At 46.2% G+C, this 23,091-nt stretch overlaps 1 protein-coding gene across 9 annotated transcripts in view; it reads right to left on the reverse strand.

The window, feature by feature from the left end:
• ANO1 (anoctamin 1) overlaps window positions 1-21,713 on the reverse strand; it is a 72,232-nt gene extending 50,519 nt beyond the window's left edge. For 4 of the 9 annotated variants that reach the window (XM_033063567.1, XM_033063565.1, XM_033063566.1 and 1 more), the window contains exon 1: window positions 21,118-21,244. In XM_033063567.1, coding sequence (XP_032919458.1) covers window positions 21,118-21,175 — 58 coding nt within the window. In that variant the 5' untranslated portion in view covers window positions 21,176-21,244. Of the gene's footprint in view, window positions 1-21,117; window positions 21,246-21,513; window positions 21,546-21,670 lie in introns of those variants that run through there. The other 5 variants (XM_033063572.1, XM_033063571.1, XM_033063574.1 and 2 more) reach the window with 3 other exon arrangements.
• Window positions 21,714-23,091: the final 1,378 nt, after the last annotated feature.

Raw genomic sequence — 23,091 nt, forward strand, 5'->3', positions numbered from 1 at the left:
CAGATAACACGCTAGCAACATCCTTGGGCCATTTGCTTTACTGACCTTTTAGATGTCTGTGGCCTGTAGCTGTTTCTGGTTTTTATTACAATATTGCAGAACATATTTTTAGTGTTTGAGCGACAGACGATATTTAAAATACAATAATTTCACAATTATAACGTGCACCATTTTGACTAAAATTTTGGTCCAAACCCAAAGTGCAGCTAATAATCAGGTGTGACTTATATATGGACAAAGAACAAAAAGCTGCCAACACCTGGAAGTGCAGGTAAGAGTCGACTCTGCCCAAAACTGTTGGAGTGCCAGCTCCTACAGGAGGAAATACCTACAGACCCAGCTTGTCACTCCTGGACATGATGTTCCAGTGGGAAAAAACCATCACCACACCTACTCCAGCCCATGAAACAACTCCCACAGCCCCCATCAGGACCTCCCCAGGCTACAAAACATCGAGTGCTTTCTCTGCCAATCTTTATGCTTGCTAATCAGCCATCAGGCTCTTGGAAATACTCAACCTACGACCTTTTAAACAAGATTTAAGAAGCCAGGCAGCAAAAATCAGCCATTTGCAGAAAAATCTGTGTCTGAAATGCTACTTTTCATGGTAAAACAATGACTTGCTGGTTTGACAGAAAGGCACTTCTTGCTGATCCTGAGTCTTTTGAGCACTTATATCCTGTTTGGCTTCTCTCCTTTATGCCTATTTATTTGGGAAATTTATGGTGCGATTCCCAGAGGTTCGGATGCTCTATCACTTACCCACGTCAATAAACAATCTGTTTAAATATGGAAACACTTTGTAGCGGCATAACCAAAGGCACTGGTCGTGCTGCTGCTGTGCCTGAGGAAAAAAAAAGGGAAGGGGTGGGGAAAAGGGACCTTTTGGTGAAGACAGCCATTTATCTTCCATTAATCCACCAACACCACTGGGGCACACAGCTGGAAGATTTACAAATTCTGCCCATTCTGCCCTTGAGCTGGACACTCTTCTGGTTTGGGTGAGAATATAACTGGTCACACCATTTACTGATAGCTCTGCTCTCTCCTTAATTTTTAGATGCCAAAACTGGATCTGTTTTTGCTCATGTCCCAATATCTTGGTTTTGGGAGACACTTTGTGTTGAGAACTTCCAGCCACCACTGGCAGCAGAGGAGCTCACAGAGAAGAGCTGAAGAAAGCAGTGTCAAACCAACTGGAAGCCAACACCTTAAGGTCAAACTGCACACCCACTGTCTGCCCACCCTGTGCCCAAACACTGCACGACTCCTCCATTTCAAGGAACACCCACAAAATTATCTTTCTCATGACTGTAGATCCTCAAAGAGCCTGTCAGAGCTCCCAGCATGGTGTAACATGTTCTGCTCCTAATCTTCTCCAGAGTTGTCACCTGCCAGCGCTGTGTGGATTCCTTCATTCTGTGTCAGTACAACTGTCCCTTTTGTGAGAAACAGCTCAGAAAAAGGAAAATTACAATTTAGGGTACGTCCAGTGAAGATGAACAAGCAACAGCAGCTTTTTTCTGGGATATTGCCTGCAGCACTCATCACTTGTGTCAGACACAGGAACTCAAATTTAAACAGATGCAAAATGACAGAGGGGGTTGTGGCAGTGATGGAGGGAGGAGTTTCTCTTCCTAGAACACAATATAATAATTAAAAACCTACCCCATCACTACCCACTTTCCCCATCCTATACTGGATGGTCAAGAAGACAAAGGGCCATGAAGGACAAATAAAGTGCGCAAGTGATTAATTAACATTTAAAACGCTCAAAATCAGTCATTAGAGATGAGGCTCCAAAGCTGGAGGTTCATGCCAGGGCAATAGCAGCAAAATAAATAAATAAATAAATACATATATAAATAAAGTAAAACAAAACTATTTTTGCAATGGTACTTGAGAAATTTATGAATGGGATTCTGCGATGTGGTTGCCCGAAATAGCAAAGATTTGGACATGGTGACCCCAGGAGTTCCTGAGAGCAGCTGGCACAGAGGCCACGCGTGAACGGAGGGTTTCCCACTGCTCCCTCTCCCCTCCTGTCAGGATGGGCTTTTCCCTGAGTTACAAACAAAATCCAGCATCAGTATAAGGCACCTCACACTAGGACAAGGATGATAAATATTACCTCAAAACCAACAACTCTATCCAGAAACCCAAAGTGAACTTTGCAAACCCCACTGGCCAGATGCCTCTCTTCCTCTACTTTCTTCCAAGACTTGTTTCCCTGGATTTCTTTTCATTTTTGTTGCTTTAGGCTGTATGCTACACATTTTTCTTGTGAAGAGATCTTGAAATGGGATAAAGTCCTCCAGGTCAGGCTTTTCCAGCTCTGAGCAGCATTATTACGCGTTCCCTACACAGAGATATTGTGGATTTATGTTTAGTTTATGAGTCTAGACCCTTCTCTGCCATTTAACTGGCTAATTATGCCTGCCCAGATGGAGGATTTTGCACTTGTCTGGTTCTCATCTCCAGTCCTGGGAGCACATCCTTTTCCAGGAAGATAAGCAACAACAAGTCTGCTTTAACAGCGCAAGATTTAAGGCTGCTGGTACCAGATCCAAACCTCCACAGGCACAGACACAAAAAGCTGAAGGGGGAGCACTGACTTCACTGGTTCAAGTTTCAAGAAATTTTTGGGGGGCAAGCTATCATCAGCAGGCTTTATTTTACATCTATTATCAACTGTCCTGCCATGTCCAGCCTGAAGTTGATATAGAGGAACAGAACTGCCATTAACCCATCTGGGTGCCTTTTTTTTTTTTGAGGAATTTGATGGCAATACAAACCATATGTGACCGTACTCAAAGAAAATGAAACCAGTACTTTTGAGTGGCCTGATACTACGCAGATGCAATACCTAAAATTGTGGAATCAGGGTAGAAGTTTGGTTTTACACAGTAAAACTTAGGAGGAGTAAACCTGGAGGAGATTCTTCTCTATAAACATGAGAGCACATTTGACGTGGAGATCAAAAGGAGAACTTACTCTAATTAAACTGAAAAACAATCGGTGCTCCAGAACAGATAATAATGAGAAATGAACACTGAAGGAAACTTTGATGTACTTCTAAGATAACTGTGGTACTTTAAAATTGGATGCAGTTCAAACATCTAAAACATGTCAGTCTGAGATCTACATTTCAGATTGAGAATGTGTTGATGCACAAGTAGATTTTAAAATAAACACACGGTGGAGCAGAACACAAACATGGATTAAAATAAAAAAATCCAAACCCCTGCTCTTCAGTTAAATCTCCCCTGTTGAAGAGGCTTTAAAACCACTTCTCCTTCACACAAGCTAAACCCAAATGTCAAACTTCACTGAAATCATTGTTAATAATTCAGTTTGCAGCCTAGATTGGCTGGGTTGCCTGTTGACTCAGTGCAATTTGAGTCACAGGCACAGCCCAGATCACACTGCCAGCTCCTGCACCCACCAGCAGGCACAACACTGAGGGAAAAGTGTGTCAGTCCTGATGGAGAAGAACACAAACCTGTGGATATTTCAGCAGGCCATTTGTCTTGCTGATGCTAATGAAGATTTCTCAGGATGGGTAGGTCTGGTTCATTACTGCCTAAACTGTGGGACCAAACTGAAAAGGTGCTCCCAAAAGCATCAGTAGTGACAGGATGAGGAATACAAGGCAAAAAAAAGGACAGAAACTTGGAGACTATCAAGCTCCCCTAAACATACTTCCTTACACTCCTATTTAGCAGTAAAATGTTCTCCTGTAAAATATTTTCCTGCAACACCCTTCACCAAAAAGTCACCTAAAACAAAATAAAGAACTATAAAGACAGCTAAAGGCACAACTAAAAAGAAGCTATAGTTTTTCTAAGCTGAATGAAATATGTGAAGACAAAAGCCACCACAGGGAGGGAAAGAACCATTCCAACAGCACCATCAATCCCTCCATTTACACAAGAAATAATGTCCATGTGATGCACTTCATTTTCACTCTCTGCAGCCGAGCCATAGGAAGTGGATTTTCTCAATATCATGATCTGACTTTGGATGGGCATCAAAAAACATATGATAATCTTCAATTCAAAATAGAATGAAAATTCAGAAATGCTATTAATAACAAAAGTGTTCTCCTCCACTCCCCCCACCCCCCAATCTCCTATTTACATCTCCTGTGCTCTGAAGTTTAAAATTCCTATGAAAGTCCCATCTGGGGGCATGGAGATCACAACTGGAAGAGGTCCATGAGGTCCACAAAAAAATTAATATAAAGATAAATTTTTAGAGCACTCTCTCTGTATAAACCACAAGACAGCAGGTGCTGCCAGGATTACCCTTCAGGAACAGTATGTGCCAGCACCTATTGGACTGTTTATGAAATTGGTCATTAAACTTAAACACTTTGGAGGATGGAGGAGAGCCTGTGGCTTGCTGGTTTTAATTACTTTGCTGAGGAGAGGCTAGCAGAGTGTGTGACAGCTCCAGGGATGAGCACACCACATGGGAACAGCTTTGGACGAAGCTGCTCACGTGCCCTGTTATATCCATGCTCCAGGAACTACAGCTTTTCAAATGTAAGCAAATTAAACAGTGGTTTTCATGAGCCTGGCCAGCCTTAAGGACATTTGACCCAAGGACAGGGAGTGGGGCATCAAAGGGGACACGGGGAGCTCTCAGTTGCATGCATGCATGGGCTTGCTGCCACCAGAATGTCCTGACTCGTGTCCATCATGTCATTTTCAAAACAGCTGCTGCCCACAGGCGTTGTTGGAGTGTTTAATTACATGGCATAAGCACTGAGAGCTCCAGCTCCCACCCTGGGCCACCAGCAGGGCCACCAGGCAGCACCACAGCTGTCACCTGCACGGTGGCTCCTTCCTGGTGCCCACACAATTTGTGTCCTGCTGGAGTCCATACCCTGGCCTTGGAGAGCTCCTGGAGCCAACCAAACACGCAGCACATGAAATCTGAACGGGCACCACCACAAGCACTGGTTTCCTTTCCTTAAGAGGCAAAGTGAATAGCTCTCATTTTATTTTCAGGGTGCAACAGCAGCCGGCACCAAGGAAAACAGAGGTGGAAATATTTTTCTAAAGCCCTTTCCAAAAACTTTGGCCATCTGCATGCTGGATGACGGACTGTGTGTGATTCCATGAGTAGATTTTAGGGATTTCACATTTCTGAAGCACTTGGGAGACAAATATTTTCCAACCTGTACTTCTTTCAATCAATTACCTGCCTACTCACTACAGAAATATTGGAAATCCTACAGTTTGGGACCTACTCTTAAGGTCCAAATTCATTATTTGAACACATAAATCTGTTGAGACAACATGCACCTTCCCCTCTATCCTAAAAAAGGGTTCCTGGAGCCCATGCAGCAAACTCCCAGGCAGCAAGCCCTGTTCACATGGAAATGTTAAAGAAGAGGAACAATATCAGAGTGCCCCCTATTTATAATTATAGCTTTAATAACATTCCACCTCCTTTCTAATTTTTCCTCCAGGTTCCATTTTCAGTCTGTTCTCAGTGTCTGCCTCTCACAGGCATTTCCAAACTACAACATATATTTTGGTGAACTATCAGTTTCACTCACTCCACAATGATTTTTTACTTGATAGCAGCATTTATTTTCCTGGTGGGGCTATGAACTATTCCCTCATAAAGAATAAAGCACCTAAAGGTTAAGTGCTCTCAGAAAAAATTAAGTTTTAATCATCCAGGTACACACCCATCTGTTCACTTTTACCTGGAGTTTTTGATGGGTTAAAATTGTACATGGATAGAGGAAGGAATGACAGGATTGAAGTTTCAAGCTGGAAGATTGTAGAGTAAATTAGGGTGGAATGAAACAGCACTGCCAAGTCCAAGGAAAGGTGAAGACTGCGTGTGGCAGACTCAATCAGTAAGTGATTGATCGAGTGTTTAAGCAAGAGAATGCTGAGGATGGGGCATGATCTCCTAAAGAGCTAAAGCAGGGATTGCTGTAAGGTCCCTGCTTCTGAAACCACACACAGTGGAAAGCAAAACACTTTGTTGATATAAGGGCTCAGAAATGCTGCAGTTATAACCCTCATGGGCCAAGTTCATCATTTTACTCCTAATAAATTCAGTGAGGCAAGGTGGGTCTTTTCCTCTCTTTTCCACAGAGGTTCTTCATCCTATATCACACTGCTGCAAACCACCACTAAAATACAGGAAATGCAAAGAGAAACCCTTGTCCATACAAATTTTGACAAACCCTCACTATGAAACACCAACCAAAGCAGATCATAATGGATTCAGGAAAGACTTTGGCATGTTTTTACGAAAAACAGCCTCTCAAACCACACGTTACCAACCAGTGTGGAACCCAGAAGTTACGAATATGAAAGAAAACTCTTCAGGGCTAGATTATCCTCCCTCTGTTTGGACTCAGACTCCTTGCCCCCTCCTCAGACATCCAGCCTGTAGGAATGCACCAGTGTCCCACAGCAAATTTCTGTGCCCTCCAAACTGGGTGAGTAAATACTCCCTACATAAAAAATATCTGTTGATCATGCCACAGAAGTAAAATAAATGAGGCTGTGTAAGATGAGAAGCTGGAAAGGAAAGATCACCCAGGTTTACCCTCTTTCAACAGCTTTTAAAAAAAAGATCCCTTTCCCCCAGGTGCAGCCCCCCTGGACTGCCCTGTGCTCCCACATGGATCCCAAGAGGACTCACATTCCTGGGCAGAGGGATGGGAGCAGGGGGCACATCTACATCCAAGGAACTGACACTCCAACAGCATTCAGCTGCTCTCTGCATCCATTGCTTCCTTCCCAAATATAACCAGCTACTTAACCATATCCCCAACTTAACAAATAGCTGGGGCACTATTGCTTTTTTTTTTATGAAAAAGGGAAAATATCAGGGGGAAAAAAAAAAAAAGAGAAAGAAATAAACACAGAAAAAAGAACAGACACAGAAGTAAACAATCTACCTTAAAATAAACTCTGTGGTATTATCTGTCTCTTGCCAAAAAGTTATTAGGGAATAAAAGTGACAGACTGTCTACTAAGATACATCCCATGACCAAATGACACACCTAAAACTTGTCAAAGACTTCCCTCTGTTGATGTGTCTGCTTATCCTTAGGGATCACACGTGTTACAGCACTGTATATCCTTGGAGGGTGGAAGCTCTTGATTTATTTGTTGCAGGGAAAGAACACTTCTTTCCCCCACCTGATTTCACCCTTCTGATGTGACAGGTCTTTTTCTGTTCTTCACATAAACCAGAGAATTCCTCGACTAAAACCAGACTCCACATAATTATTTTCCCTTAAAAATAAAGTCAATAAAACTGGCAAATGTGAACAAAACTGGAACCGATCTATCAAAGAACTGTAAACAGATTTTCTTCCAGTGCACATTCTTCACACTGAGGAATTACTACTGGTCAGTATTAAAACCAGACAAATGATGTGGTGCTTTGGTGAAGGAGGGGATGAAACAACTCATGTGGACAAGTTACAGACATGGGTGAAGGAGATGGTGCCTCAGCCCAGAGAGAAATTCTGGGAACTTGGTGTCACATTGTCCCCTACAGAACACATCCCATCAGAACTGAAACACCAGGCTCTGCTGGAGAACGGGGCTGTGACCACACCTTTGATGTGGCTGTGCACTGGGTATGCTCCCATCCAGTTTTAATTCCTGTTAAAACTGTGGGAGGCTGGAGCAAGGACACCAGGAGGGCTCAGGAGAAAAGTGCTGCCGTGGGGGCACTCTGGAAAGGGTTTCCTCTGCAGTGCAGCCAAAAACATTGAGAGAGATTTTAAAACTGTTTGCAGATGAATATCTGTACTTTTTTCCTGAGAGGGAGCTTTAAATGAAAATTAAACTGAGCAAATAAAGCAAGCTACAGCTATTGAAATAGAAAGTGTACAAATCATGGGAGGGAGGAAAGAGCAAGAGAAACACCACACTGGGAGGTGCACACAGCAGGGTAAAGTACACAGGAGTTTGAGTCTGAGCAAGAGCAAACTGTGCATCAGAAACCAGTCTACAGCACATCAGCTGGACAGAGGGAGAGATTTTACCTGTTAACATCACTAAGATCAGATTCAGCACAAAGATGCATTTTGTTACTTCATTATCTCTTCTTGGGGAGCAATCAAAAATCTCTTTTCAACACAGTAGCTACTTTTATTTGCATTTATCTCAATGCAACCTGAGTGATGTGACAGTAGCCCAACAAGAGCAAAATGCTTCTTTCCAATGCTGTGAGGAATCCATAGCATCTGGAATTCCCTGCCTTCCTGGACTGTGCCTCAGAGCATGCCAACACCAACACAGCACTGCTTCACGGGATTCTATCCCCCAGTGGTATTGAGTCAACCAGAAAAGAAAAGTATGCTCAGACATGACGTGAAGAGAAATCTCTGGCCTTCCCAGAAGGAAGTGCAGAGGGCAGCTCAAAGCTGAACCCTAAGAAAACTCTGGTCGCAGAGGGTTTTGCCTTGCAATATGGTTTAGATTAAAATCCTATCTGCCTCCACAGCTTTGATGAAAGTCTTGTTTTCTGTGTCAACTGAAGGCAATGAAATGAAACAAAGAACTTGACACATGTACATGTCTCCAATGGACAAACAACTGGCTGTTTCCATAGAAAAAACAGAGAGCAAACTGAAATAACCCTAAAAAAATGAATTCCTGATTTGGTAATAAAGGCCACATGGTCTGCTCAAATAAGTGCAGAACTGGAGAGGCAAAACTGATTGGTTTTACCCAAACACCAACACTGATTTCATCTCTTACTTCATCTCTTCTTCATCCCAGGACACATTCCTGTGGAAACTGCAGAACTCACCTCTTACTCAGCAGAGCTTTGGCAGAATTAATTATTGAGCATTTAATCAAATCAAACAGTGAATGAGCACACCCTGAAGTACAAGTCTGTGAAAAACACAAAGCAAACCCAACATTATCGACTGAATTTTTGTGGTTGAATGCAAATCTCTTATCTGCACTCCCTGGAACTATTCTGGTCTGGGCTGCACACAAACTTATTTTGTACACCAAACACAGTTCAACAAAGCAGAAAATCAACAGAAACATCATTTGGAAGTTGGATATTACAAACACCTCTTGTGAGATTTTAATACCATGAGACTTCAGATTTTGCCCTGATAGTCTGAACATTTTACAAATCTCACAAGCCCAAATTTAACCTTCCCTCCACTGGGCACTACTATCAACAAAAACTTAGTGATCAATAATGCTGGCACTGTAAGCTCATGCAAGGAATAGTACTGGCAAAGGCTCTGGATGTGAGCTGAAAACCCATTTAGTTAAGAATATTTTATTGTGGAAAAGGACGTGGAAACAGAAAATAAGTTAAAATGATAAAGAGGCCTGAATAGAAAACCCATGGTTATAAATGGAACAGTTGCTGTGAGCAGACAGTTCTGTACATCCACATCTGTTCCAGTTCAAAGCAGTTCATGTGAACCAGGGGAAGGAACTATTTTTTCCTTCAGTGCTGCAAACCTATCTGCAGTCTGGCCAGGGCAGAGGGTAGAAAGAGGGAGAAGCCACCATCACTGGCTCAATCCAAATTTCAATGAGATGGAGCTGCCACCAACATCTCTTCTTGCCTTTTCCCGTTTTCCCTCCCATATTAAAACACACTTAGAAGAGAACAGCAAAGCTGTTTGTTTTTGCTAAAACCAAGATTAACAAAAGCTCTGTTTTTGTTCCTCTGCTCACAGATAGTTTCTGTTTCACAACTGTCCCTTCTGGGGCCACTTTGATGATAACGTGGGAAAAGCAGGCAGAGCAGTCAAAGAGGGAAATAAATATATAAAAATAACAGGGCTGCTCCAGGACTCATTCAGGTTCCAGAGGAGCTCACAGGCGGATTTCCTGCCTGTGGATATCTGAAACATTTTCTCTACTCAGTTCAGTCTTTGTTTCCCTAATATCCTCTTCTTCCTTTGAATCTTAAAAATTACTTTTTTAAAAAGTAAGTAACAAAGACAGCAGTGGCAAGAAAAAATGTGCTGCAAAGAAACAGAAAGAGCACTCAAAAAAGGGTGAAAGCTGGAATTAGCTCCCTGTCCTGGTCTCACAGCAATACCATACTTCAGAGGAGAGTCACTCCCCTGTAATAATCTGGTCATTAAATGTATTTATTTTCCCACTTACGTTATTAAATGACTGCATATATACAATCTGGGGGATTTAAAAGCTTTTTTTTTTTTTTTTTTTTTTTTTAACATGGGATTGTTCACATTGAGGTTGAAATATGTCTATAGAGTCTCTGAATTTATTTGCCACGGGAAAAACATGAAACTTCCCGCAAACAACCCTGCTCCTGACGGAAAACACGCTCAAGTCAGTCAATACTGAGTAATTCCTGGACTGAAATCAATCACAAGCTCCCAGGAACTGCTTCAACTAGGTTTTGCGTTAAAGATTTAGTGCTGTGACTGGTGAGGCGCTGAAATCCCCAGCTACCATTAGCCATTACTTCCAAACAGGATGGCAAAGCCTCCCCTGGAGCAGAGCTCACGAGAAGCTCCCTGAAATGCAGAGATCTTCCACTTGAACTAAATACAGTAGTTTCACGAATACAAGCCGCACGGATTATAAGCCGCGCTTCCGATGCCTCGACAATGTTGCTGTCTTTGTCAATAGATAAGCCGCACCCCGAATATTAGCCGCACTTTCGTTCGTCGCGAGAATCCGTGCGCAGCTTTCACAAATTGGCCAATTAGTAACAGGATCGCGGCATAGCGGGCTTTACTGGCTCGGGGCGGGGCCAGGCAGGCTCGGCCCGCTCATGGTTGCCGACGGGGCCGGGTGGCCCAGCTCAGCGCCACGGCTCGGTGGGGCCGGCCGGGTGGTGCTGCCGCCGCCGCCGGGCTCGCTGGCCCCCCTCTCCCGTCAGCACCGCCCCGCTGCCGCGTTCCCTAGCCCTGCCCGCCGCCACCCGGCTCGCCGGCCGCGCCGCGCCGCGTTCCCTAGCCCTGCCGGCGGGCTGCCGCCGCCGCCGCTGGGCTCGCCGGCCGCCCCCTCCCGTCTGCACCGCCGCCGCGTTTCCTCGCCCTGGCCGGCACTGCAGGCCCCCGCACCACCGGGCTCCCCCATGCTGCTGGCCCCGATTCTGCTGGGCTTCCCCCGCTGCCAGGCAGCCCCACCCGCCGGCCTTCCTGCTTCTGCCATGCTCCCCTGCACTGCTAGCCCCAGTTCTCCCGGGCTCCCCCGCCCTGCTGGCTCAGGCTCTGCCGCCCCCCTGCCCCGCCCTGCTGGCTCAGGCTCTGCCGCCCGCCCCCCACACTGCTGGCCCCGCCTCTGCCAGGCTTTCCCACCTCTGCCGGGGCCGGCCGGGCTCCAGCTTGGCTTGGGGCTGCCGCGGGCTCTCACTTCCGTGTTGGCAGCTTTTAGAATTTTGTTAATAGATTAGCCGCCCCGGAATATTAGCCGCACTTCCGGGTTTCCACCAAAATTTTGGTCAAATTGGTGCGGCTTGTATTCGTGAAATTACTGTAACCCTCACAACCCCTTGCACAGAGGCATGAATGAAGGGGCAGGGCTCGTGTCAGGTGGAGAAAGCGCTGTGGAGAGTGGGAAGCTGCTGCAGATTTCCCCGGGACACAGAGGCATGGGAGCTGTCGGGACACTCGGCAGGGGCTCCTGCTCAGCTGCCCACTTGCCACCAAAACCAGGGCTATTTGTACACTGAAGTGCTTCTCTGGATGAGGGCCAGAGGGCACAGGGAATTGCAGGACACAGCCCCCAGGAGCTATTCTGAGAAAATGTACTGAAGAGAGAGGAAGAGGAAAGCTTTCGTTAATTTATATTATCAAGACAACAAAGATCTTGTTTTGGAAACAATAATCTTCTAACTGAGAGCTTCTTAGCAAGATGCTACAAAGAGAAGTTTTAAAAATTAAATTATTTCATCTGCCATTTAGAAACTATTAGCTTTAAAAGGCTTAGATTTGATTTCTATGCCTCTGGTATGTAACAATGTTTAAAATCTAAACCAAAACCTGTTTCTGCTTTTCCTCTGATAATTAGTAGATGGTGTCTGGTTTTCATTATTCAACTATACATTTATATTGCTAAATGGGCTTAAATGGTTAAGATTAATCAAAAATACTCTATCACAACACACAAAAGACAAGTCATTACGGCACTGTAAGAACAGAACCAGTGAGCACAATTTCTCTTGCAGACAATGACTTGTCATTATTTTCAGTGTGTTTGTGAGAGAAGATTCATTCTCAGAAGAAAACTATCAGCTGCAAATTTACCAAATAAGCTATTTAATTTTTACAGTGTGATGGCACTCCTCAGTCCCTTACAAAGTAATGAGCAGAGGAAATAAGTGTGGCCCAATAGCTCAAACTCCAGTTCTAAGGAGCTGAACTAAGGAGCACCTAGAACAGTTTTACCCTGTGTGATCTGGGGCAGACACTCTGCTTCTTTCTCACCTACTCAGTGCACAGGCTCTTATCCAGAACAAATGTTCTCTCAGCTGAATCCATTTCAAGTGAACTAAAATGACAGTTCTTGTTCTCTGTTGTCTGTCAAACCCATAAATTCAACATATTCATTCTTGTCATATGCCAGAAGTTCTGCAACTTGAATGCAGTGCAAATGGAGTGATGGGCTCTCACAATGTTTCTCTAAGGGTTGTGAAGTCCTTGAAGATCTGTGCATACAGAAATACATTCTAAAGCATACACAAAAGGGCTGGGACATGATTTTGGTGTTCAGTCTCTTAACCTGGGAATTAAAGGAGGATCTCCTTGAGAGGATATATCAAGGAGGTATCCTTGAGTACAATCGTTCAAAAACAGGATCTGCTCCTATTCCAAGTGCTCAAACATCATCTAACACCCCAGAGCACATGAAGCCAAATGTTTCTCCAAAATGACCGAACTTGAAATCCTTAGCACAGGAAGAATTGTCTCTGTTAGCTGAAGTGTGTCCTGGCAATGTGCCTTAAGCTGCTCTCTCGTGCCTTTAGCTGGCCTCAGCTTTCTGGCAAATGGATTATTGACAGCAATAAAGATGTAAAGGTGAAATAACATTTCAAATCTATGTCCCTGTCAAAGTCAATTCTATACCCTAACATTGCAGGAGCCTGCAAACACAACCCTGCTAGTGCAGTGCTGATACCCCAAACCCCAGAAACCTTGAAAGAAAGGTAAGGATTACTCAATTCACACCCTCTGTGCAATCAGTTATGCTGATTAAAAAAGCTATGGAGTGTGTGGACACTCACTCTTCATTATTCTGTGTGCCACTAAGAGAGGTTCTCCCAAAATATATCCTGGCAAAGGAAATGGTGCTCAGCATGTTTTAGTGTAGATTACTTGCCATTTTTAAAAAGTGAACAAAACTACAGCATCTTCTGCTACTGTTGTACAGAGGCAGCCTTAAACTTCACCCAAAGGAGACCTCTACCTAAAATTCCTAATAACAGTCATTTATTTTCCTAGTTCTGAAAATAAATGGTTGGTTTGGGGCAGCAGCATGATGAACTGACTGTACGCCCTAGGAGACCAGATTTGTGAAAATGTTACTTAAGCTGATTAAAGGAAATTAAGTGTTGCTTTGCATGTTGGTCTGATGAACCTTAGGGGTAGTGTGAGAGGAATAATTGACTGGAATCTCACTTTTATTACTTGAGCGATAAACTAACCTTAAGAATTCCACTTCTAAATTATTTTTTTAAACTCTTTGCACAGAGCTGCAAGGTCTGACCACACTGGAGGCAGATGCAGAGAGCAGCTTTCCCCTCTGTGCTGCCCATGTCATGTCTGAGATCCCTGAGGCACAGTCCCAGAGCCAGCCCTTTCCCTCATTGACCCCGGAGCTGCAACTCCCACACCTGGCGAAAATCCTGGAAAAAGCCTGGCTCCACATCCTTACTTTGTGACTCAGGCTCATTTCTGTTTATACTCTTGTGAGCTGAAGAATGATGATGACTAGTAGCTATATAGATAAATAAAGTATATTAAGTCACAGGAAGTAAAAAGGGAAAACCATTAATTTATTTTTAGAAACCTGTTCTTGCCATTCATCAGAAGAAGAACATCCAAAAGTCTGGAATGAGATACAAGCATCTGGATGGGGTTTGCTGATCACATACCAGCGTTCAGACTACTCACAGGGCAGTCAGTACTTGCCTTCTTTAGAGCAGTCCTTGACTCCATCCAGGAACACAGGATACAGACAATAATGGAGTAGTTTCCACTAGCAGGAAAGGGTGCTGTCACTACACAGGCTGCAGCTGCTTGGTCTCCCCCTTCCAGTGGTCCTACAGCAGATCCCTCCCTCCAGATGCACCGTGGCACCAGCTGCTGCATCCCAAACTGCTGTCTACACACACCTTCCATCAGCAGTGCCCACCCCAGGCCAAACATCAGGGAAAATGTTCCAAGGTCCAGATTTCCTTCTCCAGATGGACAGACCAACTCCCTGCACCCCATCTGGCTGATCCCCAGACACAGAGAATGGATTGAGAGCAGCCCTGAGGAGGAGGACTCAGGGTTGCTGGCTGAATAGCAGCTCAACTTGAGCTGTCAAGGTCTGCTGGCAGCCCAAAAAGCCAAACATGTCCTGGGGTGCCACAAAAACAGCATGGCCAGCAGGTGAGGGAAGGGATTCTGCCCCTCTGCTCTGGAGCACTGCATCCAGCTCTGGGGGCACAGCATGGAGGGGTGTGGATGTGCTGGAGCGAGTCCAGAGGAGGCCATGGAGATGCCCCATGGGCTGGAGCCATCTCTGGAGCCAGGCTGGGAGAGGTGGAGCTGTTCAGCCTGGAGAAGAGAAGGCTTTGGAGAGACTTAGAGCCCCTTCCAGTGTCTGAAGGGGGCTCCAGGGGAGCAGGAGAGGGACTTTGGACAAGGGCCTGGAGTGCCAGGACAAGGCAGAATGGCTTCAAACAGGAAGGGCAGGTTCAAATGGGATATTGGGAAGGAATTGTTCTCTGTGAGGGTGGGGAGGCCCTGGAACAGATTCCCAGAGAAGCTGTGGCTGCCTCATCCCTGGAAGTGTCCCAGGCCAGGCTGGACAGGGCTTGGAGCCACCTGGGATAGTGGAAGGTGTCCCTGCCCATGGCAGGGGGTGTAACAAGATGATCTTTAAGACCCTTTCCGACCCAAACCACCCTGGGATTCTGTGACCACACCAATGCTAATAAAAACCATAGAGGTGATAAAATCTGGAGCCGGATGCTCCACTCCCAAACACTGAGTGAATGCAATGCACCCATACACCCTTTGCTTCCCCTCCTCTTGCTGGTTTGCCAAAACAGCACCAATCCAACAGTGGAAAACCTTTTGAGGCCAACAGCGCCACACTCGCGATGAATTTAATGGGTTTTGCATGAAAGCTTCCATCTCTTGCAGCCCGCAGAAGCTGTTTTTTTTCTGGGCAGTCATACCACAAGCATAAAGTCACACCATATTTTGAATCTTTGCCTTCCAAAATCCGGGAAGAATTGCAAGGCGCACTCATTGACATGTCCTGTAGTGCATGAGCAGCCAAGATGCCATAGTGCAAATGGCCAGACACGGACACACAAGAGGTTTTGCTCTGACTGTTAATGTTGCTCTGGACAAGTGTCTGGCACCATCCTTACTTCAAAGCAGTAAAAACCCTGAAAGTCTGAATGATGCTTAGCCCTGTCACTTCCACCTTGGCTTCCTTTCCACTTCTTAAGAAAAATTATAAAACTCCAACAGTATCATGTTGAAACGCAGAGTTTTAAAATTTATTCAGAGTTCATTGCTTTCACCTCCATGATGTCACTGAAGTCACTATCTGCTCACTTTTCCTACTCAATTTTTAACAATGTGTCCTGAATCTGCTCTGAAAATGCAACTTAGTTGCTAGACTTTTCCCCTTTTCCACCAATTGAATGCTATGAAATGTATTTCCTCTCCCTGGCATATTTTCTCTTAGTAAACCGTACTTATCAACACATGGATCCCTATTGCACATTGCAAGATTGTTCTGCAAGCAGGATATCAGCTGACGTCAATGAAGATGTACAAGGGGCACCAAATATTTTGCAATGTGTTTAGAAAACAGAGATTTTTCTTGTTTTAGCATGTACTCACCAGGATACAAATAGAGGGAGAGGTAAACCAGCAGGACTGGGAGCCAGGAATACACAACTCAGATTGTTATGTACCACTAATGTCATGATAGAAGTTCAATAATTTATAGGATATGAAAAGAGCAATTAATGCCTGCAAACCACTTAGGCTTTTCATAACAGAGTTCAGGTTTTAAAACTCCCTCAGAGCACTCACAGTTGCATGGAAAAAGTCATAGGTGTTTGTGTCAGTGTAAAAAAAGAAAAGGTTCTGCCTTTCAGTGCTGCAGTCTCAATATTCCTATTGCATCTCAGTAATTGTATACATCATTAATATACCACTGATAGGAATAAGAATGTACATCCAGGTCCCTGCACAGATAGAGGGCTGCCAAGAACAAATCAGATATGTAGATAAGGTAAGCAGGCAAAGATATTAAAGGGGAATGGCACTGGGTCTGGTGTTACTGCTATCTTTCCATCAGTTCAAATCTGGAAATAGTTTCCGTAATGGCTGGAAGGACAGACTGCCAGCAGAAGGTTCAAAAGATGTGAACTGTGGGAGTCTGAAGAAGACAGCAAACACTGAAGAAGACAGCCACAGAGGAGAGGCGGGGACAAGCCACTGGAAAGAGCAAAGGGAGCTGGAACACAGAGCACAGGAGCAGCACAAAGGCACGGAACAAAGGCAAGGTGAGGACGGAGAAGGGACATGGGTCAGCTGCTGCAGAGAAAGGCTAAAGGAGGCAGGGAGGTTAGGGGGCAGGGAGAAGGGTTGGCCCTCCCACCAGGATGTAGTACTACTTTCAGAAATAGAGGGGTGAACCAATAAATAAAAGTCTGTTTCCCTGGAGGGTATGTGGGATCGCCTGGGATGAAGCTGTGGTGACTAATGCAGGCCAGCAGAGCTGCTCTGCTTCCTGTGCATTCCAAGGCTCCCGAGCCAGGCAGACATTGTGGTCGTTGCTAAAAGACCCACATTGACCATAAATTACCTCGCAGGAACAATGGAGACACCACTATCTCTGTGCTCTTCAAAGCACCAGAACAAAGTGGCGCAGTGTTAGTGGCATTGCTTAGCTCTAACAGCTGGCACAAGATGACTTAGCACCACTGAAAATAACCCCGTGACAGGGCCCCAGCAAAGCTGCCAACCCCTGAAAATCTGCCATTTGTAAAACCCCCTTCCCTTGGGATTTATACCTATGACAGAACTGCAAGTCTTGTCCTGATCTCCAGTTTGGCTGCAAACATGGGTGAGGTCGGGGAGGCGAACAACCCCACACCAGCTGAACACCTCTGTAATCATACAGAGCTCTTTCATCCCACTGTTGCTAACTTGGCTTCTGTAATAAAACATAATGCTGTGAGGAGAAGGGCTTTGTCAGAACCCCTGAAAACACTCCCAAGAAATAAGGAGAGTGATGACTTCTGTTCCTGGAGCTCACTGGACCAGCGCTGCACCTATGCAGTGACCCAACAATTCTATATGAAACACAAGTTTTGATAGCATAGATACTTCAAATTCCCACTCCTCTTGCCCGAGGACAATGCCAAGGACTTCGGACAGGCTTTTCTCTGGAGCCTGCTCGGTGCCTTTGGCTTTCCCAGATCTCATTCCTGTGCTGACTGCCCTCTGTGGCAAATGAAGATATAGCAGAGGGCACAGGGCAAAGTACCTGGACAGCAGGGAGCAGAATGCTGAGCTCTGTGTGGAGGCTAAGGGGATATCTTTTCCCAGGAGTCACAGACCTTGCTGCATAGTGTGATACAAGCACCTTCTCAGCACTATGATCTCAGTGAGAACAGCTTCTTCCCACTGGAGAGGTTTCTGGTGAGGGGTGTATCCCAGGGGATCTCGCTCAGGATCCAGCTGTGTAAGATGCCAAACGTGTCCCAGTTAGTACCAAGTATCCCCAGTAAAATGGGAGGAGGGGCCAAACTTGGCTTTTATCAGCCTTTCACACAGTAAAGTCCTCAAGCTTTTCAATCCTGTCACATCCTTTCTTCCTCTCCTCAAAGCGATCCTAATTACAAGTGAGCCTTATTTTCCAACCACAGCATGTCCCCAAGCATTTCCTTTTCTCAAAACCGCCAGAACCCAAAGGGTGCAATTTGACTCAAAAGGGATATTTTTCCCTTCCTGATGCCAACAAACACTGTTAATTCCCAGGGTTACTCTGCTGTCTGCCTTCTGTTTTGTCACGTTGCTTTCACCCATATTTCACACCATGCACCTGTGCAACCTCAGTGCATGGCCCCGGCGATCCGCAGCATCTTCCCAGCACATCCACCACACCTGACTCCACAATGGCCCACTTCCCAATGCCCTGCCAGAGCTCCCAGTGACTGCCAGGCTGCCCTGCTTGCTGCCAGCCCGGGGCAGGACAGGGAATGCTTCCCATGGCACATGCCTGCAGACCGGCACAAAGTCAGAGCCGCTGCCCTGGCCGCGTGCATGCTCACCCCTAGGAATTAATAACTTATTATGACAAATTAAAATATTAAGTTAATGATGTGCATGACTGCAAGTTACAGAGCTGGAAAAGAAGTCCTAATTAAATCAATACAGTTATTAGTCCCTTGTCATCTCTGATTGATTATTAGCTTAATATGCTCCATAATTTTCACTGCTAATGGAAAGAGCTGCAGTGCTACCGGGGAAGCTGGGCAGTACACACCAGAAACCTATGGAGACAGGCTGGAACTCCCAGCTCTGGGTTGAACAAGGTCTGTCAGAGAAGGGGGGAAGAAACATTTCATTTTTGGGAGTGCTGGTCTGAGAGCATTTGTTTTCAAAGGGGGCAGATGTTCGTTCAGGGGATTTTTGACTGCTGAAAGGTTAAGGAGTAAAGACTTGACTCCTAAGGTTGGGCTTAGTCCCAGGCACTTGTCCTGGTGCCTCTAAGCTTTTCTCTGCAGTGACAAGATACCATCACGGTCCTTTCAGAAGCCAGCGTGCCCCTCCCTTGCCCCAGAGTCCATCCTAGTTGTGGCCCTCATCCCATCCTCCCCAGATGCACTCGTTACCCCGGCACAGAGAAGGAGTGGGCACACAATAAGCTGGCAGGCATCAGCTGTGGTGCCTGGCTCCTCAGGGCACAGATGTAGCTCAGGACACCTGTCCTTTCATGCCACCGACAGGGCCAAAAATAATGTGCTGAGGTCACTTTTCTCCTTGGTAGTGATAAGTGAAACAGTACTTTGGATTTAGGCAACAGATAGTATTTACCCAGAGCTTTGGGGAGCACAGCCTCCCTCTGGCTTTGCTGTCTTCCATCATCCTTTCACTGGCCCCAACTTTTCCCTAACTCCTCTCAATGAGTAGGTTTCCTTTGCTGTCTGCAGGAGGATTTTTTTGAGTGTAAAAACTTCAAGGATGGGTCTTTATATGTGCCACCAGCAAGCCACAAAGAGAATTTGTACCACAAATGCTGCTATGTCATTAGACAGGAGTTTTGTCTCAGAAACACCTTTCACAAAGAAGTTCTTTTGGGTAGGATATCAACAGAAATACAAACACACACTGCCAAGAACAAAACTGCTCCTTGAACTCATCAATGAAGCTGTTCATGCTGCTAAGGGGTGATTCAGTAAATTAAATAATGTCACTGTGCTTCTCAAAGATAAAAAGCCACTCAAATGATTTCTCAGGAATCTCACCACCCTATCGCTGCGATTACCTTGTGATAAATTGCCACCTGCCCCATGAGTAATGGTAGTTCCCAGCACCATTTTATCATTTAGTCCTCTTACTGATATCTCTGTTAACGTACTGTCACAACACTTCAGTTTTCCATGCTCTACGTGCCTTCTACTGCAATTGTGCAAAGTTGGAGCTCCTTATTCCCAGAAAGAAGTTAAGGTGGGACAACCAGTGTCACGCAGAACTCCTGTCCCCTGCTCCTTGCATATAAAACCCACCTGTCTTGTGCCAGACATTAAAGAAAAATTTCAAATTCTGAGCACTCTGGCCAGCCTAGGTTTGAGGAGTAAACAGCATTTCTTCTAGAAATGGACTGAACTCCAGTGAAATATCTGGCTATTTAATGAGCAGGCTCTAGGATAACGGTTTTCATGGGAATCCAAAAAGAAGGAGTAAAGAAAAGGGTTCTCTGTGCTATTCTTAGCTGCAAACAGCTAGATTTGGAATTTTGATTGTAAAGCATGGAATTTATAAATGGTGCCATGCTAAATTTACTTCATTTGTATACAATTCAGCCAGATAATCAGAAGTGTTCCAGTATGTTCCTGGTTAGCATCTTGGTTCTGGTTTTATTGTCTCCAAGCTGGTAGAAAAAATGCATTCAGTAAATAGTTCTTGCAGAATTTGTGTCCCAGTGCGCATGCAGGAAGGTTTTCTATAGAGAGATTTTATATAAATGTGCATGTGGGTGCCCATGCATGCACACAGACACTGAGCCATGATTTATTTCCAGAGGGAAGCCAAGGAAATTCCCACCCCCTACCATTTAAACGATCTGCTCTTTGGCTCCAAACATTCTGCAACTTCTCAGCCAAGGAATGTATTTTCCCCTTCCAATATAGATAATTTATTTTACTGCACACATTAGTTAATGATAGCGAGATACATGATTTAGTCAGCTCTGTAAAAACATTACTGACAATCTCAGACAGATCCATTTCATTTAGTAAGTTGGGATCTTTTTTAGCTCGTCTTCTGCAGCACGGTGTGAATTAACAGCAATCATCAACTCAAGGATTTGTCATATAGACTCCTCACTCCGGCAATTTTTCATAATTAGATTGGCTTCCTGCGGTTAGACGAGCTTTTAATTATGATATTAATATAGGTTAGAAGGACTTTACACTGTTACACGCTTCGGGGGCGGGGAGGGGGGAAGCGGGAGGTGGGAAACGAGCTATTTCATTTCACCGGTACTCCGCAGCGATTATTTCTGGATTTTTAAAAATAGTCGATGAAACGCTAATAATAAATCCCTTATCGGGGCACCCGGGGCGCCGAGCCCGTCCCCGGGCGGGCAGCAAAGCGCCCCCATCCCGCTCGCTCCCCAGCTCGGCGCTGCCCACACTTACGCGGTCCCCAGGGCGCGGCGGCCGGCAGCCTGCGCAGGTGGATCTCATCCTTCTCCATCGCCCGTCCGAGCCCCGCAGCCCGCCAGCCACTTGGTACCAAAGTGAACTTGCCAGGATCCCTCCTCCCGCCGCTCCTCCTCCCCCGTCCCCCCCTGCTGCCGGGGCGGGCGCGCTGCTCCGGGAGCGGCTCCGCGCAGCGCCCCGCCGCCCCCGGGCACACTTTAAATACGGGCGGGGAGCCGGCCCGGCCCGCCGGAGCGCGGCCCTCCGCGGGGAGCCGGCCCTCCTCCTGCCCTGCCCTACCCTGCCGTCCCTTCCCTCCCCCGTGACGCCGCGGCTCTCCCCGCCCGATCCCCGCGGTGTTCCCACTCGATCCCCGCGCTATCCCCGCGCTACCTGCGGCGCTGGCAGTGCCGGCGCTGACCTTGGGCGCGGGGCGGCGGCGCCGGAGCGACGGCGGCAGCTGCGGGCGGGGACAGCGCGGCCGCGAAAGGTCAGCGCGCCCCGGGCTGCGGGAGCGCCCCCGCCGCGCTACCCCCGCACCCCCGCTCACCTCGGAGCCCCAGCGCCGCTCTGCCCGCGGGGGGAAGGAAAAGCCAGGCTGGCTCTGCTGCTGAAACCCCCGGATCGCTCCCTCTCGCACAAAGTGCCGGCTGGCCACTCCCCGTGTTTCTCACAGCCCCGGTGGGAAAGGTGACGAGATTCCCAGCTGGGAGATCAGGGATAAGGTTCTGCACCCCGCAGCCAGGGCAGCCCGTGTCCCAGGAAAGCTTCTTCTCCCAGATCAGGTCCAGGAGAGATGCTCTGAAGGTCACCACAGACACCAACACACTCGGGCACTCAAAGAACATTTTTTAAAAAACTTTTCTTTTAGAAATCTGAGGTGTAAAATTGCCGGAGCTCGCTTTTTACACCTCCTGTTGCGTGGCTGCATTATTTGTACAGGGGTTTGAATAGAATTTCAGGCTTTCCCTTTTCAGTGCCCCACAGGGATTCCCTGGTCTTCTCCAAAGTTGCAGCCTGGGCCCGTGCTGTGCTGCAGAAACCTACTCAGGCAAACCTGACACAGATTTATCTCCACCATTCTCTGACTGTTCTCTCTCCTTTTTTTTATTGTAATCTCAGACCAGCACTTAACCCTCAAAAATGCAAAGCCAGGAGTGTGCAAGGGCTCTGCCAGAAGGAAAGAGGCTCAGCAGGCATCCCAACTTCTGGCAGGCAGCCCCCAAGTGTCCCACATTTACAAGCCCCTCTCACTGTCGTGCTCCTGCTGTACCCAGGCCCTTCCCGGCCCCCTTGCATCCAGGGAAATTGCAGGGACTTTGCTGAGTGGCATCTTGTTGGTGGCACTCACCTCCAGTCTGCAGATCACAGTTCTAATTCCACTCTGAATTCCACTTTGCTACTGAAAATGTAGTGGGATGTGGCTTAGGTATCTTTGTGGGGCTGTGTTTTGGAAAAGTGTAGAAGCATCTTTCCTGGGTTGGTTGGGGGTTTGACAGGAGAGCAGAAAACAGTGTGGTGAATACACAAACAAGGGAATTTATGCATATGGACTTTTCCTCCATGGAATATAAGCCCCAGAAGCCCTGAGTACGGATGGTTTCTGACTACATTTCCTGTCTTGTTTACTCCATTTTAACTTTTGGGCTGGGTTTGGGACAATATGGATCAGACTATTTTTACAGGGCACATCACTGGGTTTAATTTTAGCAGGGGAAGGGGCGAGTAGATTGTGTTGCACTGAAGCCTCACTCAGCAGCTTGCTTAACCCCCGGATCAAAGACACTTGGGAACGTGCTCTTTTCCCTTTGCCTATAATTAATTCATTTTGGACAGAGATCTGCGACAGACCCAAATGTGGGCACGGGACCAACATATATATTTGTTTTACAATTGTGAGACACAAAGAGATTCCAGTATCCCATCTTGGTGTGACCACAAGCTCTGTGAGCATCTGCTAGATAGAGCTGG

Source organism: Catharus ustulatus, chromosome 6, assembly GCF_009819885.2.
Source record: "Catharus ustulatus isolate bCatUst1 chromosome 6, bCatUst1.pri.v2, whole genome shotgun sequence".
Lineage (NCBI taxonomy): Eukaryota > Metazoa > Chordata > Aves > Passeriformes > Turdidae > Catharus > Catharus ustulatus.